Source organism: Phacochoerus africanus, chromosome 10 (genome assembly GCF_016906955.1).
Source record: "Phacochoerus africanus isolate WHEZ1 chromosome 10, ROS_Pafr_v1, whole genome shotgun sequence".
NCBI lineage: Eukaryota > Metazoa > Chordata > Mammalia > Artiodactyla > Suidae > Phacochoerus > Phacochoerus africanus.
This window is the reverse complement of record NC_062553.1, coordinates 41,343,578-41,365,642: the sequence shown is the minus strand read 5'-3', so window position 1 is coordinate 41,365,642 and position 22,065 is coordinate 41,343,578. Positions and strand designations below refer to the sequence as shown.

General features: G+C 45.5%; 1 protein-coding gene across 4 annotated transcripts in view; it reads right to left on the bottom strand.

The window, feature by feature from the left end:
• KIT (KIT proto-oncogene, receptor tyrosine kinase) overlaps positions 1–21,824 on the bottom strand; it is a 92,797-nt gene extending 70,973 nt beyond the window's left edge. For 3 of the 4 annotated variants that reach the window (XM_047798719.1, XM_047798718.1, XM_047798720.1), the window contains exon 1: positions 21,660–21,812. In XM_047798719.1, coding sequence (XP_047654675.1) covers positions 21,660–21,726 — 67 coding nt within the window. In that variant the 5' untranslated portion in view covers positions 21,727–21,812. Of the gene's footprint in view, positions 1–21,659 lie in introns of all 4 variants that reach the window. The other variant, XM_047798717.1, reaches the window with a different exon arrangement.
• Positions 21,825–22,065: the final 241 nt, after the last annotated feature.

The window sequence follows — 22,065 nt, the reverse complement described above, 5'->3', positions numbered from 1 at the left end:
ACACCTGTGGCATATGGAGGTTCCCAGGCTAGGGGTCGAATCGGAGCTACATCTGCCAACCTACACCACAGCCACAGCAACTCAGGATCTGAGCCACGTCTGCAACCTGCACCACAGCTCCCGGCAACGCTGGATCCTTAACCCACTGATTGAGGCCAGGGATTGAACATGCGTCCTCATGGATGCTAGTCAGGTTCACTAACCGCTGAGCCACAAAGGGAACTCCTATGTCCAATCACTTGTGATGGAACATGATAAAGGATAATATAAGAAAAAATGTATATATATACATATATATGTATAATGAGTCATTTGCTGTACAGCAGAAATTGACAGAACACTATAAATTAACTATAGTAAAAATTTTTAAATATATATATACAAAATAAATACATAAAGATTTTTCTTGAATGCTTGCTATGTGCTGGGCCCCTGGGCAGCAGCAAAGAAGGCAAAATCTCTCCCCCTCTTAGAATTTATATTTAGCTCCACCGGTAAGTATAAACCAATAATTATACAATTATATAATTACAATGTGAAGAGTCTGGAGCAGTACACTGTACAAGGAGTGCTGACCTGCCCTGCCCTGTGGGGTTGAAAAAAAGATTGCAAAGGAAACCTACGAGCTGGGGTCTGAAGTGCACAAGGAGACCAGGAGGTGCTGCCCTTGGCAGTGGGGCAGGATGGCTCCTGCAGCCCCAAGGAGCAAGGACACCTTTAAGGACTAAAGAAAGCACTGAAAACAAAGGTACCTTATGCAAAAAGGAAATCAAGAGGAGCCACTGGAGGCCTTGGACAGGATGTCCCTAGACAGACTTTATTCCAAGAACACTGGGAAGTCTGTGGAAGGTTTGCATCAGAGAGGGACACTACCACATTTACCCCTTTAAAATATCACCCAGATACTTTAGGCCTTCTCATCATCACCCTTCTTCCCCTCATGCATGTTTTCTGAAGGCCCCTTGCAGCCTCTACGGGGCTCTGTCCCTGGACCACCACTGTCTGCTTTCCTGTCTGGACCACCCGAAACTCCTATCTATCCTTTTAGTGCCACAGAAGGAGAACTGAGAATTGCACCCTCGTCTGACATCCAAAAGACCACACAAGCATTCATCATTTGAAATTTGTAAACTATCACAGCTCAAGGCCGTGACAAAGCCCAGTCCTTTTTACACTGGAGATGAGTGGTTCTCAAACTTTAAACCTGTACTGGGATGGCCTGGAGGGCTTGGTCAAGGGGCCCCCTGAGCTCCCCCTGGGGGTGGGAAGGGAGCGTGTGCATTGCTGACAAGCCTCAGGTGATGCTGCTGCTGCAGGTCCAGGCCAGGCCCATCCTTGGAGGACCAGTTAGCCCCTCCCCGCCAAGGCAGGCAGCAACCAGGAGAAACCCATGGCATGAGTGCAGCATTTTTTTTTTTTTAAACCAAAAGCTGTATCTTGGAATTCAAAGTAAACCTGCAAAAACAGATTTTCTTGAGTGAGCAAAATCTGCCTGGCTTTTACACCTAGAAATCGGCCTCGCACTGGGTCCCCCTGACAAGCTTTGGCAGCCACTCGGGCACAGATTTTTCGAATCCCCAAGCTTTAGAAGTGGGAAATGTTGCAGGATTCACCAGTCACAGCTACAGGACTCCGGAATAGTGACACTGGGTGGCAAACACAACTTCTGCAGTGCATCAGATCTCAATCTGGTGCATGATCCAAGGGCTCAGAGCCCATGTCCCCAGCCCATGCTGGCCCAGTGATGGCCTCTGGCTCCCATGTACAGTGGGTAAGGGACAGAGAAAACAGCACAGGCCTCTCCTTAGCTGGTATGTAGTCTTGCACACAGTCCTATCAAACGCCAGGCATCTCTTGGTGAGTAGTCAAGATACCATTCACCCATTTTCTAAATTGCTAATCAGATAATTGTTGTACTCGTTAATTCCACAGCCATTCTACATCTGAATAAGCAAAATAAAAAATAACTGAGACCCAAAACAATCACACTGGTCTAAAAGCACACTAATGGACAAAATCTGTTTATTCAAATTTGTTGTGACATCCATCAAAACACTTGGCTGGTCAATTTGCTTAATGAGTGTTGACTTTTCCCTTAATTTTTCTTGGGTGACATTCACTTAGAGCAATACATTAAGCCTGCTACCCATTCGCAAAGAATTCTTAATAACCAGCCCAGTGTTTGAAATGATCTGACAATGATCTTGAGGAAATGTCTGAAAATGATCTTGCTCTAATCTCCAGAATTTTAAAAAAAAAAGTATCCAATACGCCCATTGAGAAAGTTTGACTTCTTCCTCAAATGGCTTTAGAATAATGGCCATCCCTAAATACAGGAGGAAAAAGGGGCCAATTCTAAAATTGTAACCTTTTAGTATATAATTTGAATCACTGGCCAACTGGAGAAAACTCAAGTTGGAAGAAGGAAATTTAGTACTTTTGGAAATCTAAATTAATATTATGTCAAGTCCTGGCAGCATTTTTTTTCAAATGACTATAATTAGAGATATGCAAATTCTTCACTGGGGGAAAAAAAAGCTGAAAGAGAAAAATGTACCTAATTAAGTAATGACTTTATCTTTATTAGATGGTATTCAAAGTGTAAATGTGGTTTAATGCTTTTAAAACCATAAAACACCATTATTTCCTTCAGAACTTCAAGGACTATCAAAGCAAACAATGGCAGAAGTTTGTCACTTTTTATACCTTTTCCTCAGAAACAGCTCAGATGTGGGTTTCCTGGTACTCAGATGAGTTCAACCATTGCATTTTGTCATAAACAATAAGCTTAGAATATAGGTAGCCCACAAAGTGGCCAGTACAGACAATAAAACCATGCCAGAAAGACACAAATGAAAAGAGAGTTACACTAACTTTTCTCTCTACAGCACATTTTCAAGAGCTTATTTTGGAAGAAAATTATTGTTAAAAGCAGCGACCAGTGGTGTAATGTGTTAAGACTTTGCTTCTTGGCTCCTGATTTGGTAGGCCCGAAGGTTGCAAAAATCGTATAAAGTCCATACAGATTCTGGCAAGGCGGTGGCAGCAGCATAATTATTGACTCTGCCCAAAGCTAAAAACAGACAACTAGAGCAGAACCAAAAACACGGACAGTATCTGAAACATGACCAGGTGCCAAGATGTCCAGCTCAAAGAACTGCCTTTAGGGACTCAGCAGAAAGCTCAGAGGGCCTTTGGGAGACACCCGCAGAAGCTGGCCGAGGGCTCTGCAGGTTCCAGCGTCCCCAGAAATGCAGAAAGGATTGGAGCCATGTACCTCTAATGGGCTGGATGTTGCGGGTGGAGGAGGTCTGATCCCTCTGAACTAACAAAACTAGGTCAAAGGCCTACACCCAGGAGAAACTGCAGGTGAACTGAAGGTGGGCAAAATGGGGCAGAGGAAAGGAAAGGTTCAGATGGGCAAGGGGTGGGAACAGGGACCCCAAAAAAGTAATCTTAGGATGTAGACAAGTGGAGTCCCTACATTTTTACCACTTGATGAAAAAATGTGAGTGAGTACTCCAGAATCGTGAAGCTAGAAAAGCTCTAATAACTCTGCTAAGAGTGTAGGAAAATTCATAGTCAACAACAGAAAAGAACTGCAGTTGAATTCCAAATATTTAAAGAAAAAAATAAGGAATAGAACGCCATCCCTAGTATAGACAATAAAACCATGCCAGAAAGACACAAATGAATACCATAACTTAATATTTCAAAAATGAGCTAAAAGAAATTACAGAAGCTATAAAGAATGGCCTAAATCAGAAATTTTAAAGCTCAGAGATGAGCTAATTGGAGATATATCGTTATTGAACACTAGAAACTAACACAACATTGTAAATCAACAATGCTTCAGTAAAAATAAATAAAAGACAAACAAAGCTGGTTAGAGAAAGGGAAGATTTGAAAATGGAGCTAAAGAAGGAGTTCCCATCGTGGTGCAGCAGAAACGAATCCAACTAGGAACCATGAGGTTATGGGTCCCGTCCCTGGCCTAGCCGGCTCAGTGGGTTAAGGATCCGACGTTGCCATGAGCTGTGGTGTAGGTTGCAGATGTGGCTCAGATTCTGTGTTGCTGTGGCTGTGGTGTAGGCCGGTAGCTATAGCTCTGATTGGACTCCTAGCCTGGGAACCTCTAAGAACTTAAAAGTGAAAGGTGGAGTTCCCCTCATGTCTCAGTGGAAACTAATCTAACTAGCATCTGTGAGGATGCAGGCTCAACCCCTGGCCTCGCTCAGTGGATTAAGGATCTGGCATTGCCATGAGCTGTGGTATAGGTTGCAGGCAGAGCTCAGATCCTGCATCACTGTGGCTGTGGTGCAGGCTGGCAGCTGTAGCTCTGAATCAACCCCTAGCCTTTGGTGTGGCCCTAAAAAGATAGAAACAAGACAAAACAAAGCAAAAAAGAGAAAGAAGAAAAATCATTTCAGAAATAAAAGGTAAATAAAAAGAACACAGCAGCAAATAAAATGAATAATGCTTTAAAAGTAGAAGATGGAAAGGAGAAAAAAACTTAAATTCAAGCAAATACGAAGACATTAAAAGGTTCTGAGAGAAAAGGATCTCTATAAAAGAGGCAAAGAAGATCTAACATACACACAATGTTGTTCCAAAAGCCTAGAGGAATAGAACAAACAGCAAAAGCTACACTGCAAGAAAAACTGAAAATTACAGTTGGCCCTCTGTGTCTGCACATCCCACACCTACAATACTAAGAGCCAGCTGTACTATGACATTTTATATAAGCAACTTGAGCACCCAGGATTCTCGTAGACATGCGGGTCCTGGAACCAATCCATTGCAGATACCAGGGGATACTGCACATGCTAAAGTGGCTCATCAGGTCCTTCAAACCATCAACCCAGAGCAGTCCACACCACACAACTACTGGACTTCAAAGAATAAAGGTTAGGGGAATTCGCGTCGTGGCACAGTGGTTAACAAACCCGACCAGGAACCATGAGGTTGCGGGTTCAATCCCTGCCCTTGCTCAGCGGGTTAAGGATCCGGGCATTGCTGTGAGCTGTGGTGTAGGTCACAGATGCAGCTCAGATCCTGCGTTGCTGTGGCTCTGGCGTAGGCTGGCAGCTATAGCTCCAATTAGACCCCTAGTCTGGGAACCTCCATATGCTGTGGGAGTGGCCCGAGAAATGGCAAAAAGACAAAAAAAAAAAAGAATAAAGGTTTAAAAAAAAAAAAGCCCTTTGGGCATCCAGGCAAACATACCAGGTTAAATATGAAGGAAAGAAAATCAGATGGCCAGCAGACTCTGACAACACTTTATGGAAGAAGACAACAATGGTAAAATCTTCAAGATTCTTGAGCAGAGAAAAGATGGACCAAGAACTTCCATTAGAAATCCCGACTTTTAAGTAGAAAGGCCTATGTACCCTGCCTCTAAGGTGAAATGTAAAAACATTAAATACAGTGAAATACAAAAAAATAAAATAAAAAAAAAAGTAGAAAGACAAAGGCTACAGACCAGCTGTGAACATAATTCAGGAAAGATCCCCCATGAGTGCCTCCTGAGTTATCCATCAGAGGATGAGCGTCAGAAAACCAAAATATCAGGAAAGACAGGACACAAGGACTACTGGGGCAAGAAGCAAATATATAGTTACTTGTGGAATTAACATTAAATGGTGGTAACGAATGAGGGAGCAGAGTATGTGGTGATATCTAGATATTCTGATAAAGTAATTTTGGTACAGCTATCTGCCAGGTAGAATATGTGTGCTGATGGCCTCACAGATAGTGGCAGTGACAAGGATATTGTTTCAAACCCCAAGCTAGGGGAGAAAAGCAAGAGGTAAAATGGGCTAGTAGCTAATTTAAGTGTCACTGGCAGTGGGAAACCAATAGAAAATAGCTCCCCAGAAATAGCAAACCAAAGATATTATATAAAGCTACCAGGATAAAAGCAACCATTACAACAAAAACGAAAGCACAAGTCTTTGCAAGTATCCAGCCGTATTATCCAAAAAAAGGTAAAGACTAATATAGAAGACCATCTATTAAGTCTTCTCAAAAAAGAAATCAACCTTGAACACGATCACACCTCTAAATGACTAATTTCCAGGAAATTCAGGGGACAGAGAACATGCTAAATGGTACCACGGGAATGCAAGCAGCAGCATTTCAGACTGTGAAAAACTGCACAGGACAAATTCTCAGTTTCTTCAATAAACATTGGGATGGAGTTCCCGTCATGGCTCAGTGGTTAACGAATCCAACTAGGAACCATGAAGTTTCGGGTTCGATCCCTGACCTTGCTCAGTGGGTTAACAATCTGGCATTGCCATGAGCTGTGGTGTAGGTTGCACATGGCTTGGATCCCAAGTTGCTGTGGCTCTGGCATAGGCCAGTGGCTACAGCTCCAATTGGACTCCTAGCCTGGGAACCTCCATATGCCGTGGGAGTGGCCCATGAAATGGCAAAAAGACAAAGAAAAAATAATAATAAAATAAAATAAACTTTGGGCCATAGATCCTATAAGAGAGAAATGACTTAAAGGCCATATCAACCAACAGCCATATGTGGGTCTTGTTTGGAGTCTATCACATATTTATATATTCATAAATGTTTTTATATTCATTTTCAGTAAGGGAAATGGGAATCCTGGATACTCAATGACACTGTGGAATTTTATTGATTTGGAAGGCTGTGACATTGGCATTAGCATTATGCTTAGGGAAGGGAACCTTTCTGTTTTAGAGCTGCATACTAAAAACCTCCACAGATGAGAGCTTATGATGCTTGAGATATGCTTCAAAGCAATGGGAGGACAAAGTGGGTAGAAGTTAAGCAAAAAGACTGGCATGGATCCACCTGCCGTAGCTGGATGATGGTGGGTGATGGGTCTATGAGGGTTCATTACACTGTTCTCTGTGTGTGAGATGGCCCTATTAAAAAAACGTATTTTTTAATATATTTTAAAGTTATGTATTTGCATACTTATATATTTATATATTTACATATTTATATTTTTTAAATTAATGTGAGATTCAATTCATCCATCTAAAAATAAAATGGCTAATAGGTTTTTAAATAACCCAGGGAAGAGCATAAAAAGAAATGGCCCCTTACTTTTTTAAAAAACCCTTTCCTAGTCAACTGATAGCAAACTAAAGCAAAATTTAGGCCCTGAAATTCTCATCCAAACAATAGGTGCTCTCCAATGATGATGACACTGGATAAGAATTCTCTAGGAGTTCTTATTGTGGCTCAGCGGGTTGAGGACCCAACGAGTATCCATGAGGACGCAGGTTCGATCCCCGGCCTCACTCAGTGGGTTAAGAATCCAGTGTTGCCAAGAGCTGTGGTGTAGGTCACAGATGCTGCTTGGATACGGAGCTGCGATGGTTATATGGAGGCAGCTGTAGCTCCAATTGACCCCTAGCTTGGGAACTTCCATATGCCACAAGTGCAGCCCTAAAAGAAAAAAACAAAAAGAATTCTCTGGTTTAGAAACACCGGTCTTTATCAAACCTAAAGTAAGAGCTTGAAAGCATTGACTCATCACTACTTAAAGTACACACACTTACGTATCTAAAGCCACTCGTTTCATCAAAATTGTTAAATGACATCCTACCAGGCATCTGAGCATCTGCCTGCATGCTTCAATCACAGCTGTGTTTGGTGGAGATGCTTTCTTGCCCATAACTCAAGAGGGTACCACTTTCTGTCCCTAGACTTTCTTTTCTTTATTGATTCCTTCTTGAGGATCAATAGTAACAATACTGAAGGCAGCAGAGTCCTACTGCATGCCCAAGAACTGACAGAGAAGGAACTTTCCAGTGTCCACTCTCCTTTGGGGGAGTCCTTGATTTAAAGCTAAAGAGCTCATCACTTCAGGGACCTCTTGAAAGGTCATCTGAAGGTTAAAATGCAAAAAAGCCAAATAAAGTTGACCCGGGGTCACCTCACCTAGGTCCACTGCAGGAATGTTGAAATACTGTATAACTGACCTGCCTAAATGGCGCTTTGTCAGACTCCAAGTACCATCAGTGAGACATAGGTATTATTAAAAACCAAAGATGGTCAGATTTCGACAAGTAAAAAAAAAAAAAAAAAAAAGGTGGAAGAATTTTAAAAGGAGCTGCAGAACCCCCAGTTTTTAGAGAACATACGGACTAGCATTCAGCCTGGACCCCTGAAGCATCTCTCTCAGCTGTGAAGCAGCATTCTGGTCCAGTCTGAAAAAAATGGTTCCAAACCCACTGACAGATGACGCATGTTGGTGCATTCAAGGCTCTGCGAAGTCCTGAAAGTGAAGACACCTGTTTACACGCCCCGATGTGGCAGATACTCAGTCCACCCCACTCCGTACATCCCCCATCCTCAAACCTGCTCTAGAAGCTGGAGCCTTGACAAGCCCTTTCCAAGGGCACCACCAGGGCAGAAAAGGACTCCAGTGACGAACATCTCACAAAGCTCCTCCTGGTTTGGCCCCACCCCCATCTCTCACCATTTGGCCCCCATGAACCCAGCTCCCCACCCGCCACCCTGAGAAACTTCGCCTTTCTCTGCTTCCTTCCTTAATTGACCATAATGCAAAAGTGAAATCAATCTAAACGAAGCGGCTTTCTCTGAGAGACCCTAGATGTTTTTGGTTTGGTTTGTGTTTCTCCTTCTGGGCTCTTTGTGGACCTGGGCTTGTCAAAGAAAACGAATTCACTAGAACAGAAGACCCACGAGGACAAGAATGTGTGCCTGGTGTGTCCATGGCTGTACCCCGTACCACATCAATAATTCTCTGTGAACACATCTCTAAATTCCTGGTCTGGGAGTTCGCGTCGTGGCGCAGTGGTTAACGAATCCGACTAGGAACCATGAGGTTGCGGGTTCGGTCCCTGCCCTTGCTCAGTGGGTTAACGATCCAGCGTTGCCGTGAGCTGTGGTGTAGTTTTGCAGACGCGGCTCGGATCCCGCGTTGCTGTGGCTCTGGCATAGGCCGGTGGCTACAGCTCCAATTCAACCCCTAGCCTGGGAACCTCCATATGCCGCGGGAGCGGCCCAAGAAATAGCAACAACAACAACAACAACAACAACAAATAAAAAAATAAATAAATTCCTGGTCTGCAGAGGGTCCATTTAAAAGATACTGAAGGAAGAACAGGATGAAGCTGTACATTTTAAGCACTACAGTTTTAGGCCCATAGCTGCTGGTCCAAGTTTCCCGGAGGGGAGAGAAGCCATCTGTCCCTGCCTTGGACTGTCCACCTGATGGCAGAGTGCTCCCTGCCTGAGTCCTTTCGACACACTGGCCCGCCTCTCCTTAGAAGGCAGTCATTCTGAAAGTCAAGTGATCATTTTAAATAATATCCCTGGAAAAAATGCTGGAATGGAAATTAGGCTACACATTCAGATCTCCTAAAAAATTCATAAACCCTTCTACATATGCTAGTTTATTTTAAAAGACAGGAAGGGGGGGGTGCTTCTCTTTCATGAAAGTGATGCATTTTGGTTGCGCTAGAAATGTGTCTACCGTGTCCCTGTAGTAAATACACTGAAATAAGGAGAAAACCCTTTCAACATCCCAATTAAATGTTTTCAAGTGGCGAGTCTAATGACATATGTTGGGAGTAAGAATCCCGGTGTAATTTAACAATGACAAAGAGCCTAAAGACCACTCCGTGTGGTTTAACCAGGCCATTTCTTGAAATGAAAAATCTTCCATCGGCCATTCAAAGACATCTAACGTTGTGAAAATTAGGATGAAAACTCATTTTTAACATTTAACAAACTGAACTACTGTATCACTTTAAAAGGACCCATGGTCTTTCCAAGTAGAAGAATGCTCAATTTTTTAAACCATAGTCTTATTTTCTTTTCAACATGCACTAGGCCAAACGCCACATGGAATTGCTAATAAATGTTTTCCCCAGAAGCCAAATCTACATTAGCTCCCTTTCTACAAATACTTCCTTCCAATAAAAAGAGACACCAAATCATTTCCAAAGTTCTCTGTGAAAACACCTCCTTTGTTCTAACCCAGCAATGCAATTCTTCTGCTAAAGAGTCTGCATGGGCCATTATATTTAAATTACTGGCAGCCCAGGATTGCTTTGAAGAATTTTATTAACGCCCTTTGAAATAACCTGGGTCACATGGGGTGAACCCAAATGAAGCTGAAGGTTTGGCCCTACTCAGGAACTTACAGATACCAGGAAAAAAAGTAAGATTACTCCTCTTTTAATTTTCTCTGTGATTTCTTTATCCATTACGTCAAGAACAAGGCATTCATTCATTCTCTGGAAAGGACTATCACTCACACTTTTTCCTTCAGTGACAGGCTTCTGCTTCCCACAGCCACCTCCTCCCCTTGGGGCGAGCAGTAACCAGTGTCCCTCATTACCTCCTAATTACCTTCTAATGCAGGCCTAGGGAACTCAGGGCAGAATCACAAGGCATCTGAAGCCACCTGGGACTCTTACCAGGCTTGGGGGTTTCACTTATTGCTAGCTTTTTTTGGTGTTCTTAACACATGAATTTATGCAGACTGATACATACCTGACTTATCATTTTATTAAATATTTAAAATTGGTTAATAAGCAAAGGCTCAGAGATGATCTCTTACTACTATCAGACGTTGAGCCTCCAAAATCTGCAGTTTTGGATGGGGCGGGGTAAGCAAGTAGAAAGGTGGGGGGTGGTGATTAGCCCTGGACTTAAAAGCCAACTCCTAGTACATGCATAGCCCATCGACCTCTAGATTTGCATTGGTCATACTATATAGGTAATACCATCCAATAATAGATGTTTCTGTTTTTCTCTGAATTCTTTCTCTGTAAGTACCTACTAGACCAGACCATACTTGCAAAAATCTCAACATAAGGCATCATAGGAAATACTGTGATTACTGCAGAATAAAAATCCAGGTGCCTTAAAAATTATCCTATCTCATTTTCTGCTAGTGTCCACAGAGATTTCTTTCTATGGGAATCTTTCAGCCAGCGGCAGCCCTCTGCTTCTGCTGTTGACACTTTGACAAAGCCCTGCCCTGCTCTTGATGAGTTAACTCAGGCCCCCCATCTTCCTTGGAATCAGTCTACTCAAGAAGGGATGCTTGGAGTTCCCATCGTGGCGCAGTGGTTAACGAATCTGACTAGGAACCATGAGGTTGCGGGTTCGATCCCTGCCCTTGCTCAGTGGGTTAACGATCCGGCGTTGCCGTGAGCTGTGGTGTAGGTCGCAGATGCGGCTCGGATCCTGTGTTGCTGTGACTCTGGCGTAGGCCGGTGGCTACAGCTCCAATTCGACCCCTAGCCTGGGAACTTCCATATGCCATGGGAGTGGCCCAAGAAATGGCAAAAAGACAAAAAAAAAAAAAAAAAAAGAAGGGATGCTTTCTCCCCCAACCCAGTGGAAATGAATGTATCCTAGCTTCTGGACCAGGACTATCATTTAAATCTTATTGCTATCTTACTATGTTACCCCATCTATGGAGCACTTAAGTTTCCATAGATCCCAGGCTTCTTAAAGGCAGGCAGCACATCTCTGAAATCATCATGCAGGTTGACATGACAGGTGAAATGATGTAATCGGTGAAAGACTGCTGAACTGCAATTTCATTTTTACCACCATCCCCAGCTGGACCTCTGGCTGGTCTAACGTGGGCCACTGAGCCATAACCATGAAATGACCAAAGGGAAGGGACAGGTGCGAAGGGAAGTGAGGGTGAGGGGTAACGCCAGAGTGAACAGTCCACCCCTGAGCAATCAAGGAGAAAGGGCTTCCTTCATCCTTACAGATCTGCCAGCTTAGGCTCAGCGTGGCTGGCTGTGTCTCGACATGACCGATCGGTCAGGCAAGCACAGAGGACAGTCTTTCTTAGGTTAGGGCTAATTATGGTGGGTGACAGATTTCTCCAGGCCTCAAACTTCCCTGTTTGTCTTATTTTGGCACTCAGCTTAAGCTATCATACTGCACCATTCATTCTGAGGTTGGATTCCCCTCCTACCCACACACCTCCAATAGATCAATCAATAACCCATTTTTATTTATTTACTTATTTTTAGGACTGAACCCGAGGCATATGGAGGGTCCCAGGCTAGGGGTCAAATTGGTGCTACAGCTGCCGGCCTACACCACAGCCATAGCAACTTGGGATCCGAACCGCATCTGGGACCTACACCACAGCTCATGGCAACGGTGGATCCTTAACCCACGGAACCAGGGATCGAACCTGCATTCTCGTGGATACTAGTTGGGCTCATTAACCACTGAGCCATGATGGGAACTCCTAAATAACACATTTTTAAGTGTGGGTTCTTTATAGTGGCTATTTTTGATACAGCCAAAAATTGTAGGGAGGTGAATCCCGTTAGTCTCCCCAGAATTTATGAGAAACACTCTAACACATCACAGATAATAAGGCAGTGAAGAGGGAAAAATAGCTGGCTATTTTATTCAGGAAAGATTTCAGCTAGGCCCTTACAGGGTCATCAAACCAATTGAAGTGGGCAGGACCTGACCATTTCCAAATGACAATTACTTGGCTTTTCTCATATCTGCACCCAAGACCCTGTAACTAGCTCTGGTAACACAATAAAGTCTTTTCCAACCCTTCCAATCCAATCAAAGAATTTTCTCCAAAAAAAAAAAAAAAAAGCCTAATCTCCTTCTGGGACAATTTAAACTATTCTCATTTTGTCCCATTCCTCACTCACATACTACAAATATTTGAAGACTGTCATTCGCTAAACCTTCCTGTGCTTATCTTCTCCAGGCTTAATAAATCCCATTTCTTGACGTTGCCTTCAAAGGGCCCGTTTCCCAAAGCTTTAATCAACTGTATGCCCTCCTCTACACCCAAAACATCCATTTTGTTCTCTGAGAAAACCAACACACCTTTAAAATGGTCTAAAAAGACAAAAGCCTAAATAAATAAATAAAATGGTCTAATGCAGAGAATAAATGCAGAATTACCTTCCTGCTAATGATTTCTTTTCATAAAAATTTACGTTTCATTAGACTGGTGCACAGCATATAATTCCTGATAATTTCCAAATCCTGCTGTGATATTACAGAGCCATGTTCTGTGACCTCCAGTTTTCAGTTTTGTTTCTTACGTGGACCTGACCCTAAGAATTTCATTGACATCCACTATCGTGTCTGTGACACTGAGTTTCAAGTAAATGTAGCATGTAAATAAATAATCAATGAACAAAGAGCAGTGTCCACGACCATATGCCCTCTTTATCTCACTGTGGGTGGAAATTGTTTGTTTTTAAAAATGTTATTGAAATAAATTTGATTTACAATGCTGTGTATATGCCCTCTTTTAAAGAGGCTTCTCCTCCTCCTGGCTTTATTTCCATTAATTCCTAGGCATCCCCAGTTTTCCCAGTTACCGCACCACAAAAGCTCCTGCTCCCCTCCCCTCCCATCTCATCAGTGCCTGACATATCCAAGATGCTTATAAATTTGCCAAGTGAATTAATAAGTCTGCCATCTTTATCTTCCTCTCCACCCCTGTCTTTCCAGAGCATGCACTCCAATATGCAAGGGCTCACCCCCTTCATCCAGAGACCATCTAAAGAGTGTGACTGATGGTCCGTCTGCCCAGCTCCCCACTAGCACATAGCTCTCAGCCAAGGGATTAACCAGCCTAAAAGAAGCCCCTCAGAAATCCTCCCTTTGATGCTAGTACAGCTTTCATCGCAATAGCCAAAAGGGAAAAGCAATCCAAGTATCCATTGATGAGTAATTGATAAACAAAATGTGGCATATACATACTCATACATATAGGTATATACATACAAAGGAAGAACATTCTGACCTGCGCTACAACACAGATGAACATTGAGGACAGGATGCTAAATGAAATAAGCCAGTCACAAAGACAAATACTGAATGATCCCACTTACATGCGGCCCCTAGAGTGGTCAAATTCATACAACGAGTGGAATGCTGGTGGCTAGGGGCTGGGGGAGGAAATGTTTGCTGGGAACAGAGTTTTGGGTTTGCAAGATGAACGTGTTCTAGAGATGGGTTACACAGCGATGTGAATATAACCATCACCCCCAAACTACGCAGCAGAAAAATGGGTAAGATATGTACAAGATTCTAGCACAAGATATGTGAATGGTACTAAAATTTAAACACAAACACACACACACACTGCTTCTTAGTTTCAGCTGCCCACAGGCAAGGGAGAGTTTTCAGAGCAGGTTGGGGAGTGTGCTTAACAGAATAAAATCTCCTTTGAAAGGTGCCTGGGCATTTTGTACTTCTTATGCCACCAGATACTACTGTGAATTGCGGCTCTACTCTTCCCTCCGTTCCTCTTCCACCCCCAGTGCCCTCACCTAAAGTCCCTTGCAAGGACCAAGGCGTAGGGACTGATCAACCTTTGTTAAACTGAATCTGAAATGATGACTGAGCATTGATCATGTTCAAAGCTCTGTGCAAGTGCTGGAAAAGAGAAGTTAAACTAGTACTGACTGAGCACCACTGTGTGTCCAGCCCAGGGCAATGGACAAGGGCAGCTTGGTCCCTCAGCGTTAGGGGAGGGTCCCTTACAGTCACAGAAAAGCTTCTCCCTCTCAAGGTGCTTCAATGCCACCTTACAAAGCAATAGGGTTCAGGGACCCTCTGTGAGCTGCATTACTTATTCACCTTGAGAAAACAGCCATTTACAGAACTTTCCCCTCCTAAAGTTTTCTCCAGAAATCTATATCCCCTTTAGTAGAAAGGAGGCTGTGAATTAGGTTAAACAAAGAACAAGGGAGAGGAGCTGCCTGGTGGCTCAGTGGGTTAAGGATCAGGCACTGTCACTGCTGTGGCTCAGATTCAATCCTTAGTCTGGGAATTTCCAGATGCCACAGAAGCGCCTCCCCCACCCCCCAAAAAGAAGCAGGGATAGAAATACGAACTAAGTGTGGACCTTGTCAAAAACTAGACATTGAGGTCCTGCTGTGGTGTGGTGGGTTAAGAACCTGACTTCTATGGCTCAGGTTGATGTGAATGCAAGGGTTCAATTCCTGGTGCCATTGGTTAAAGGATCTGGCATTGTTGCAGCTGCAGCTCAGATTCAATCTCTAGCCTGGGAACTTCCCTATGCTGCAGGTGCGGCCATAAAAAAATATTATAATTGAAAAATAAAATTAAAAACTAGGCATTAAATGTATAAACATCATCTTAATACTAAAATAAAACAAACAAGAAAAAACTTGGCATCATCTGGCTTTAAATCATTTCCAAATTTCTTTCCTAAGACACAAAGCTGAAAAAGAAACATAAAATCAGCCTGATGGAGTCCCCCGTGCTTTCCCTGTCAGGGATTCAGGGCTAAGTGTGTTTCACGCATAATCTAATTTACTCCTTTCAGTAGCCCCATGCCAGCAACCCCATTTTACAGATGAGGAAATGAAGCTTCAGTGCAGGTGAAAGGAATTATCCCAGGTTACAGAGCTGGCAAGAGGCCAAACTGGATAAAAACCCAGGTTGTCGATTTCAAAGCCCAAGCACTTAACTCTGATGCCACCTGGCCTGAATAACAATTTAGCTCAAATTTTAAAGTTTGCAAAAGTTTTTACTTAAATATCCAGCTGTCAAGAGAGGTATGCAGTGGATGTATCTAACAAAAGCGTGTCATAACCAAAATGCAAGCATGAAGGCCAAAGCATAAGATGAATGGAAAAATTAGTAGGTATGAATGTTTTCCTTTGAGAAATCTTCTGGGGTTTCCCCCCCTCCAACCAAGAAAAAAAAAGTCCAAGATCTGTTCAATCTGAGACTAGTGATTCCCAACTGTTATGTCAAAAGTGATATAAAACAAAAATTAAAATTTAATTCATTTTGAAAGCTGTCAAGGGAGTTCCCACTGTGGTGAGGTAGAAACGAGTCCAACTGCAACCATGAGGACAAGAGTTTGATCTCTGACCTAGCTCAGTGGGTTAAGAATCTGGCATTTCAGTGAGCTGTGGTGTATGTCGCAGACACAGCCCAGATCCTGAGTTGCTGTGGCTGTGGTGTAGGCTGGCAGCTGTAGCTCCGATTCTACCCTTAGCCTGGGAACTGCCATATGCCATAGGTGCGGCCCTAAAAAGCAAAACCATAAAAAACAAAATAAAACAAAACAAAAAAGCTGTCAAGGTAGTACCTATTAATATTTGCATGCCAGGATGATAAGGAGAAATTAGTCAAATTCTGGAGTTTCTTCATTTGTTAGGTGTTATCCCATCCCAAACCCTGTACTAAGTATCTTTACAAGAATCCCTTGTAGCTTGGGTTTGATCCCTGGCCCCAGAACTTCCATGTGCTTTGGGTGGGGCAAAAAAAAAATTTAAGAATCTCTTTCTAATCTTGAGGGCAATCACATTGGAGTAGTCATTATTTCCATGTGAAAGGTAACAATAATTCCTATTTCATACATAATATAACTATGGCTGTCACATATTGAGTTTCTACCATGAGCATGCTAGGCAGCATCATTTGAAAAACTCTATGTAGCCGCACATTTATTGGCCCAGAGAAGTTACGTAATTTTCCCGAAGTCACACAGCTAAAACTAGATTGAAAAAGTGAAGGTCGACAAGGGTAAGCAATTTGTTCCAAACCACAGAGAGCTGTCAGCCATGGAGCCACCAGACTAATACAAGGCCATCTTCATTCCTTAGGGCTGTGATCCTTCCACTAGGTACCTGTGTGGTCCCACATATACTCACAGGGCCCCAAGGCTAAATGCCTAAAAGCCTGACTTGGCAGAGGAAAGTAGAATTATTGCCTAGAGCAACGGGAAGAGTAGAGGTCCCATCGAAGAGTAGAGGTCCCATCGAAAAAGACAGAGTACAGAGTTCCCAGCGTGGCACAGTGGTTAACAAATCCGACTAGGAACCATGGGGTTGCAGGTTCCATCCCTGGCCTTGCTCAGTGGGTTCAGGATCCAGCATTGTCGTGAGCTATGGTATAAGTCACAGATGCGGATCGGATCCTGTGTTGCTGTGGCTGTGGTGTAGGCAGGCAGCTATAGCTCCAATTGGACCCCTAGCCTGGGAACCTCCATATGCCATGGGAGCGGCCCTAGAAAAGGCAAAAAGACAAAAAATAAAATAAAAAGGCAGAGTTCTCAAATTCTTCAAGAGAATAAGGAAATCTAGATCTTGATATAAATTCTTCAGATTTTAAAGACTGCCCCAATGTTTTATTAAAAAAAAAAAAAAAGCATCACATAGGCAAAAGAAAACATGTCTAAGGGCTAATGGTTTGCAATTAAAGAGTCTGAAGTCAAAAGATGGGCTGCCTCATGTCCACAATGGCAGAAATCAGAGCTGCCAGGCCAGGCTTCCTCACAAGCCCCCTCTGCTTTCAACAAAGATACTGGATTCACCTTAGATTCAAACTTTTTTTTTTTGTCTTTTTTGCTATTTCTTTGGGCTCCCGCAGCATATGGAGGTTCCCAGGCTAGGGGTTGATCGGAGCTGTAGCCCACGGCCTACGCCAGAGCCACAGCAACGTGGGATCCGAGCCGCGTCTGCAACCTACACCACAGCTCAAGGCAACGCCGGATCGTTAACCCACTGAGCAAGGGCAGGGACCGAACCCGCAACCTCATGGTTCCTAGTCGGATTCGTTAACCACTGCGCCTCGATGGGAACTCCAGATTCAAACTTTTTACCTCAGCTAACCCTTGCAAGCCCTTCCTTATTCTGGATTTGCAATCATCCTCCTTTTGCGTGGAGGATGAAAATATCGATTCAAGTTACAGAGACTGTGCAATGTTGCATGCTTCAGATTTCCTCGAATGTCCTTCATCTCTTTTTTAAAAAGTTACCACACATGAATGCAGCAACATGAAGCCCTTCCCAAGCCTGTCGGCTGTATAAACTAAACTCTTCGGGGAGAAAATGCTGCTGCAACCTTGACCACTGTCTTTGAGGGAGTCCCCACACTGCAGTCCAGCTTCAAGAATTCTGCTCAGGACATCGCGGCTCATTTCCTGGTGTCCTTTCTTTAATCAGCTGGGGGAGACTTGAGGAAATGAGTCAAAATCCGAAGGGCCACTCGGAGCAGCCGTCAACAACAGCAGCAAAATCCATCACCACAACAACATCTGTACATAAACGTGCTCCAAGGGAAGCCCACAAAATAACTTGGCACGTTTCTGATGAGCATTTGTTTGGGGAGAAGGCTTAACTGGCATTATATCTCATAGTGCTCATCCAGGGTAAAGGGCCAGGGGTGGTGCCACACACATTGCTGGGGTGTTTCTCCCTCCCAAGTATATCATAAAGTTATGAGGCTAAGATCACTTTTTATTTATTTATTATTTATTTATTTATTTTTGAGTGGAGAAGGGGAAAAAATTTCAACAGACTCACACCATCATTTTTGAGACACCCTGTCTTCATTTCAGATGGCCTCTAACTGGAACAGTAGAGGTAACACTAAAGCCCTCCTACTTGGGGTCAAATGCCTAAATGACACCCCCCCCCCCCCGCCACCTCAGGGAAGCTATAATTTAAAGGCTCCCCTCCTTCAATGAATATTTCCTGCAAATTGAGAACACACGAAATCAGACACCCTCTGACAGGTGATTCTAGGTCTTTTTCCCCAACATTGGGAAGGCAACTTTGGCCATCCTGTATTCCCAGAACCTCCAGCAATGCCTGACATATATGATAGTTAGAAACCAATCACTCTGTACCCCTGATTCTGGGCAATCATGTCAATGGATACACTGTTGGGCATAGGGGGCCAATCTCAGGATTCATGGCTGATTATTTTCGGAACTGGCTTATCCTCAGCCAGTGCCTCCAGTTGTGAGGGGAGGGCTGGTAACAGAACCTACCTCCAGGGCTTGTTGAGAGGCTGGAAATGTCAGGTGACAGCCTGGCACAGGGGCTGGCAGTCATGTGAAATGTAAGGAACATCAGAAAATGTATTGCAATAGCACTGCAGGCATGATTTTTAAAGTCTTAAGAAAGAAATGTGGGGATGGGTGGGAAAGACCAGAATGGGGAAATAAATGAACTATCTGGGATCCCCCCCTTTTTTTTGTCTTTTTGCCATTTTCCTGGGCCACTCCCATGGCATAGGGAGGTTCCCAGGCCAGGGGGTCAAATCAGAGCTGTAGCCACCGTTCTATGCCAGAGCCACAGCAATGCTGGATCCGAGTTGCATCTGCAACCTACACCACAGCTCACGGCAACACCGGATCCTTAACCCACTAAGCAAGGCCAGGGCCAGGGATCGAACCCGCAACCTCATGGTTGCTAGTCGGATTCATTAACCACTGAGCCACGACGGGAACTCCTGGGATCCCTTTTTAAGACCATGTTATTTCCAGCAGGATAAGTCAGAATACCCCGAGTCCAGCTGCTGGGGATGACTCGAGCCTCACACCTGCAGGAACCAGAAGAGGGGGTGATGATTCACTATTCCTTGCAGGTTCATCCTGCTGGGCACAGGAGTTGTAAACAGTGGGGGGGGGGAGGGTGATGGAGGGTCCTGCAGAGTTGGCATCTCCTAGCGCTCAGAGGGAGCCGAAAGGAGAGCATGTGTGGACCGGGGAAGGCACACACCTCCCTGCTTTAAGCAGAGGCAGACGAGTAGGATACCACCATGCAGTTCCTGTGACCAGGAGAGGCAGGGGAATTTTGAGGAGGCAGGAAAGATTCAAGTAAAGGGTTTAGAAGAAGTGCAGGCTACGCTCATAATATTGAAAAAGGAGGATTTGGGGACCCAACGCATCCTTCTTGATGCAGATGCCTCGCTGTCCTGTTGAGGACCCTGGACGCTCCCAAATTTAAGGGGCTGCTGGCACAAGGGCACACAGCCAATAAAAGCTGAGAAACCAGAAAAGCAGCACAAGCCTTTGTCACTACACCACAGTGCCCTCCAGGAGCCAAACCTTAAAATTCCCTCTGCCCCCCCCCCAAAAAAGGAAAAAAAAATCTCTTGGATGGAGCAGGCTAATTATGAGAAAGAAGCAACTGATCCATTTAATTTTAAAAAGGGAAAACGGTCTATGTAGTTTTTCTTGGGCCCCCATCGGGTCCCGTGCCCATACCTTAACTGAAATTAGAATGTTAAGGCACAAAGATGTAGGGACCAAACGTCTCATTTGAAGCTCAGGCGGTCAAATCCGCTCCCGAAATCCGGACACTCATTCATGATCCCTCCTACCTCTCTTCCCCCACAGGAAAGCCCTCACAATGCTTTACAAGACCGGGAAGGGGGAGCTGCATCTTCAGACTTTATGGGAAAACTGACCAGCAGAGTCCCACAATAGTTTTTAGCGATGCTTCCTTTGGAGCCCCTGAATTCCAGTCCAGACTCACTTTCCATCCTTACATCATCAAGGGAGTCTTAACGGTTAAAAAAATAAATAAAAAATTAAAAAACACCTGAGAAAAACCAGAGCTTCGGCGGTTAGCCAGGCGACTTGCGCACCATCGACACCCAGAAAAAGAGAAAGGGCAGGAATCTGATTGAGGGCTTCCAGGAGTCTGCAGATCCACCTCTTCCACCTGAAGACCCAACTTCCCGCGCACATATAACCGATTTTCACAACAGTTTTAAGATCTAAGTAAGATTTGCAGAAAGTTCCACTCCATCTCCCATTCCCAACCTCAAGCAGCCCGTCTGTAGAGCTATCACTGGGAGAGGGTGTTGAGAATCTCAAAATTCCCAAGGAAAATAGGGACTTGCGATTACAGGTAAGAGACACGGAGCCGAGGGGCTTGCAGAGCCCCGCCAGCCTGGCCGGCACTGTGGCCCGGCATGGGCGGCGGCCGGGGTCGGGGACTGCAGTGTCCCGGCTCACCTTCGCTGCCTCGCCCGGGAGCAGGCAGCAAACGCACCCACCAGCCTCTCCGAGGCGCGTTGCAGGGAAAGAACGGCACCGCGGCAGAAAGGGGCGAGTCTCCAGCACTGGATTTACAAAAGCAAAAAGTCTGCAACCTAGCGGCTGCTTTCCACATGCCCTGCCCAAGTTGTCCCTGGAGCCGCACTTCCAGGCTCCCCGGTTCCAGAACCGCACGCCGCGCGCTCCCCGTGCAAAATGCATAACCAGGGTGCCTGGGACGCCGTAGCCTTCGACTCGGGTCCTGGGTGGCGCCACAAGCAGAGGCGGCAGCGGGTCGTCTCTAGCGCCGGGGCACAAAGAGCGCCGCGGTTTGGAAAGCAGCTGTCTCAGACCAAAGAAAAGGCTCTCCTGCAACTTCGCTCTCGGTGCGGCTCAGAAGCTGCGAGCCCGTCCTCCCGTGCGCCGGTCACACACGCACAACTTTCAACAAAAGGAAGCAACGGCCGCGCCTCGGCGGGTGGAGATAACGCGCTGGGTGCGAACCCGCGAGCCGCCCGCCTCTCCCTCCGCGCATCGTCGGCACAAAAGCAGCCCTAAACTGGCAGACACCCCGCTGCCCTCCGCGGGCACCCCGCTCAGCCTAAGCCCCCTCGCCGCCCAGGTTCCCAAAAGACCCGCAGCTCAGCGCCCCCACCCCCAGCGGCAGGGGGGGCTCCTGGCACAGGTGAGCAGGGCTGAGCGCAGGAGAGTTCCGGGGCCGCCCCGAATCTTCCCGGAGGCTAAAGCGCAGCAGCCCCCGGGGGGCGGCAGCCACCTCTTCTGACACACCCGACTGTGTTCGAGCCCTCGGGGGGCACAGGCTGTGCCGGGGGAAGCGGTTCCTGTGCCCGCGGCGCCCTCCCACCTGTCTGGACGCGAAGCAAGAGCTGCAGGACGAAGAGAAAATCCCAGGCGCGGCGAGCGCCTCTCATCGCGGTGGTTGCTCTGGGACCGGAGCTCCTTTCCACGTTCCTGCTCTCGCCCAAGTGCACGGAGCGCGGCAAAGCCGAGCCCCCAGAGCCGCGAGCGCGGAGCAGCAGCCCCTCCTCCCAGTGCCCTCCTCCTGCGCGCCGGCCACGCCCCTTCTCCGATCCCCTCCTCGCCTCCCCTCCCTCCCTCGCGCCCGGGTCTCGCTCCCTGGCGGCGGCGTCTGACCCCTGCACTTTCGACGTGCTAATCCCAGGGGTCTGAGCCCGCCCGGGAGGGTGAGGGCTAGCCGGCCCCATCCGCCAGCTCTCGAGCCCAGAGTCCCTTCATCTCTCCACCTCTTC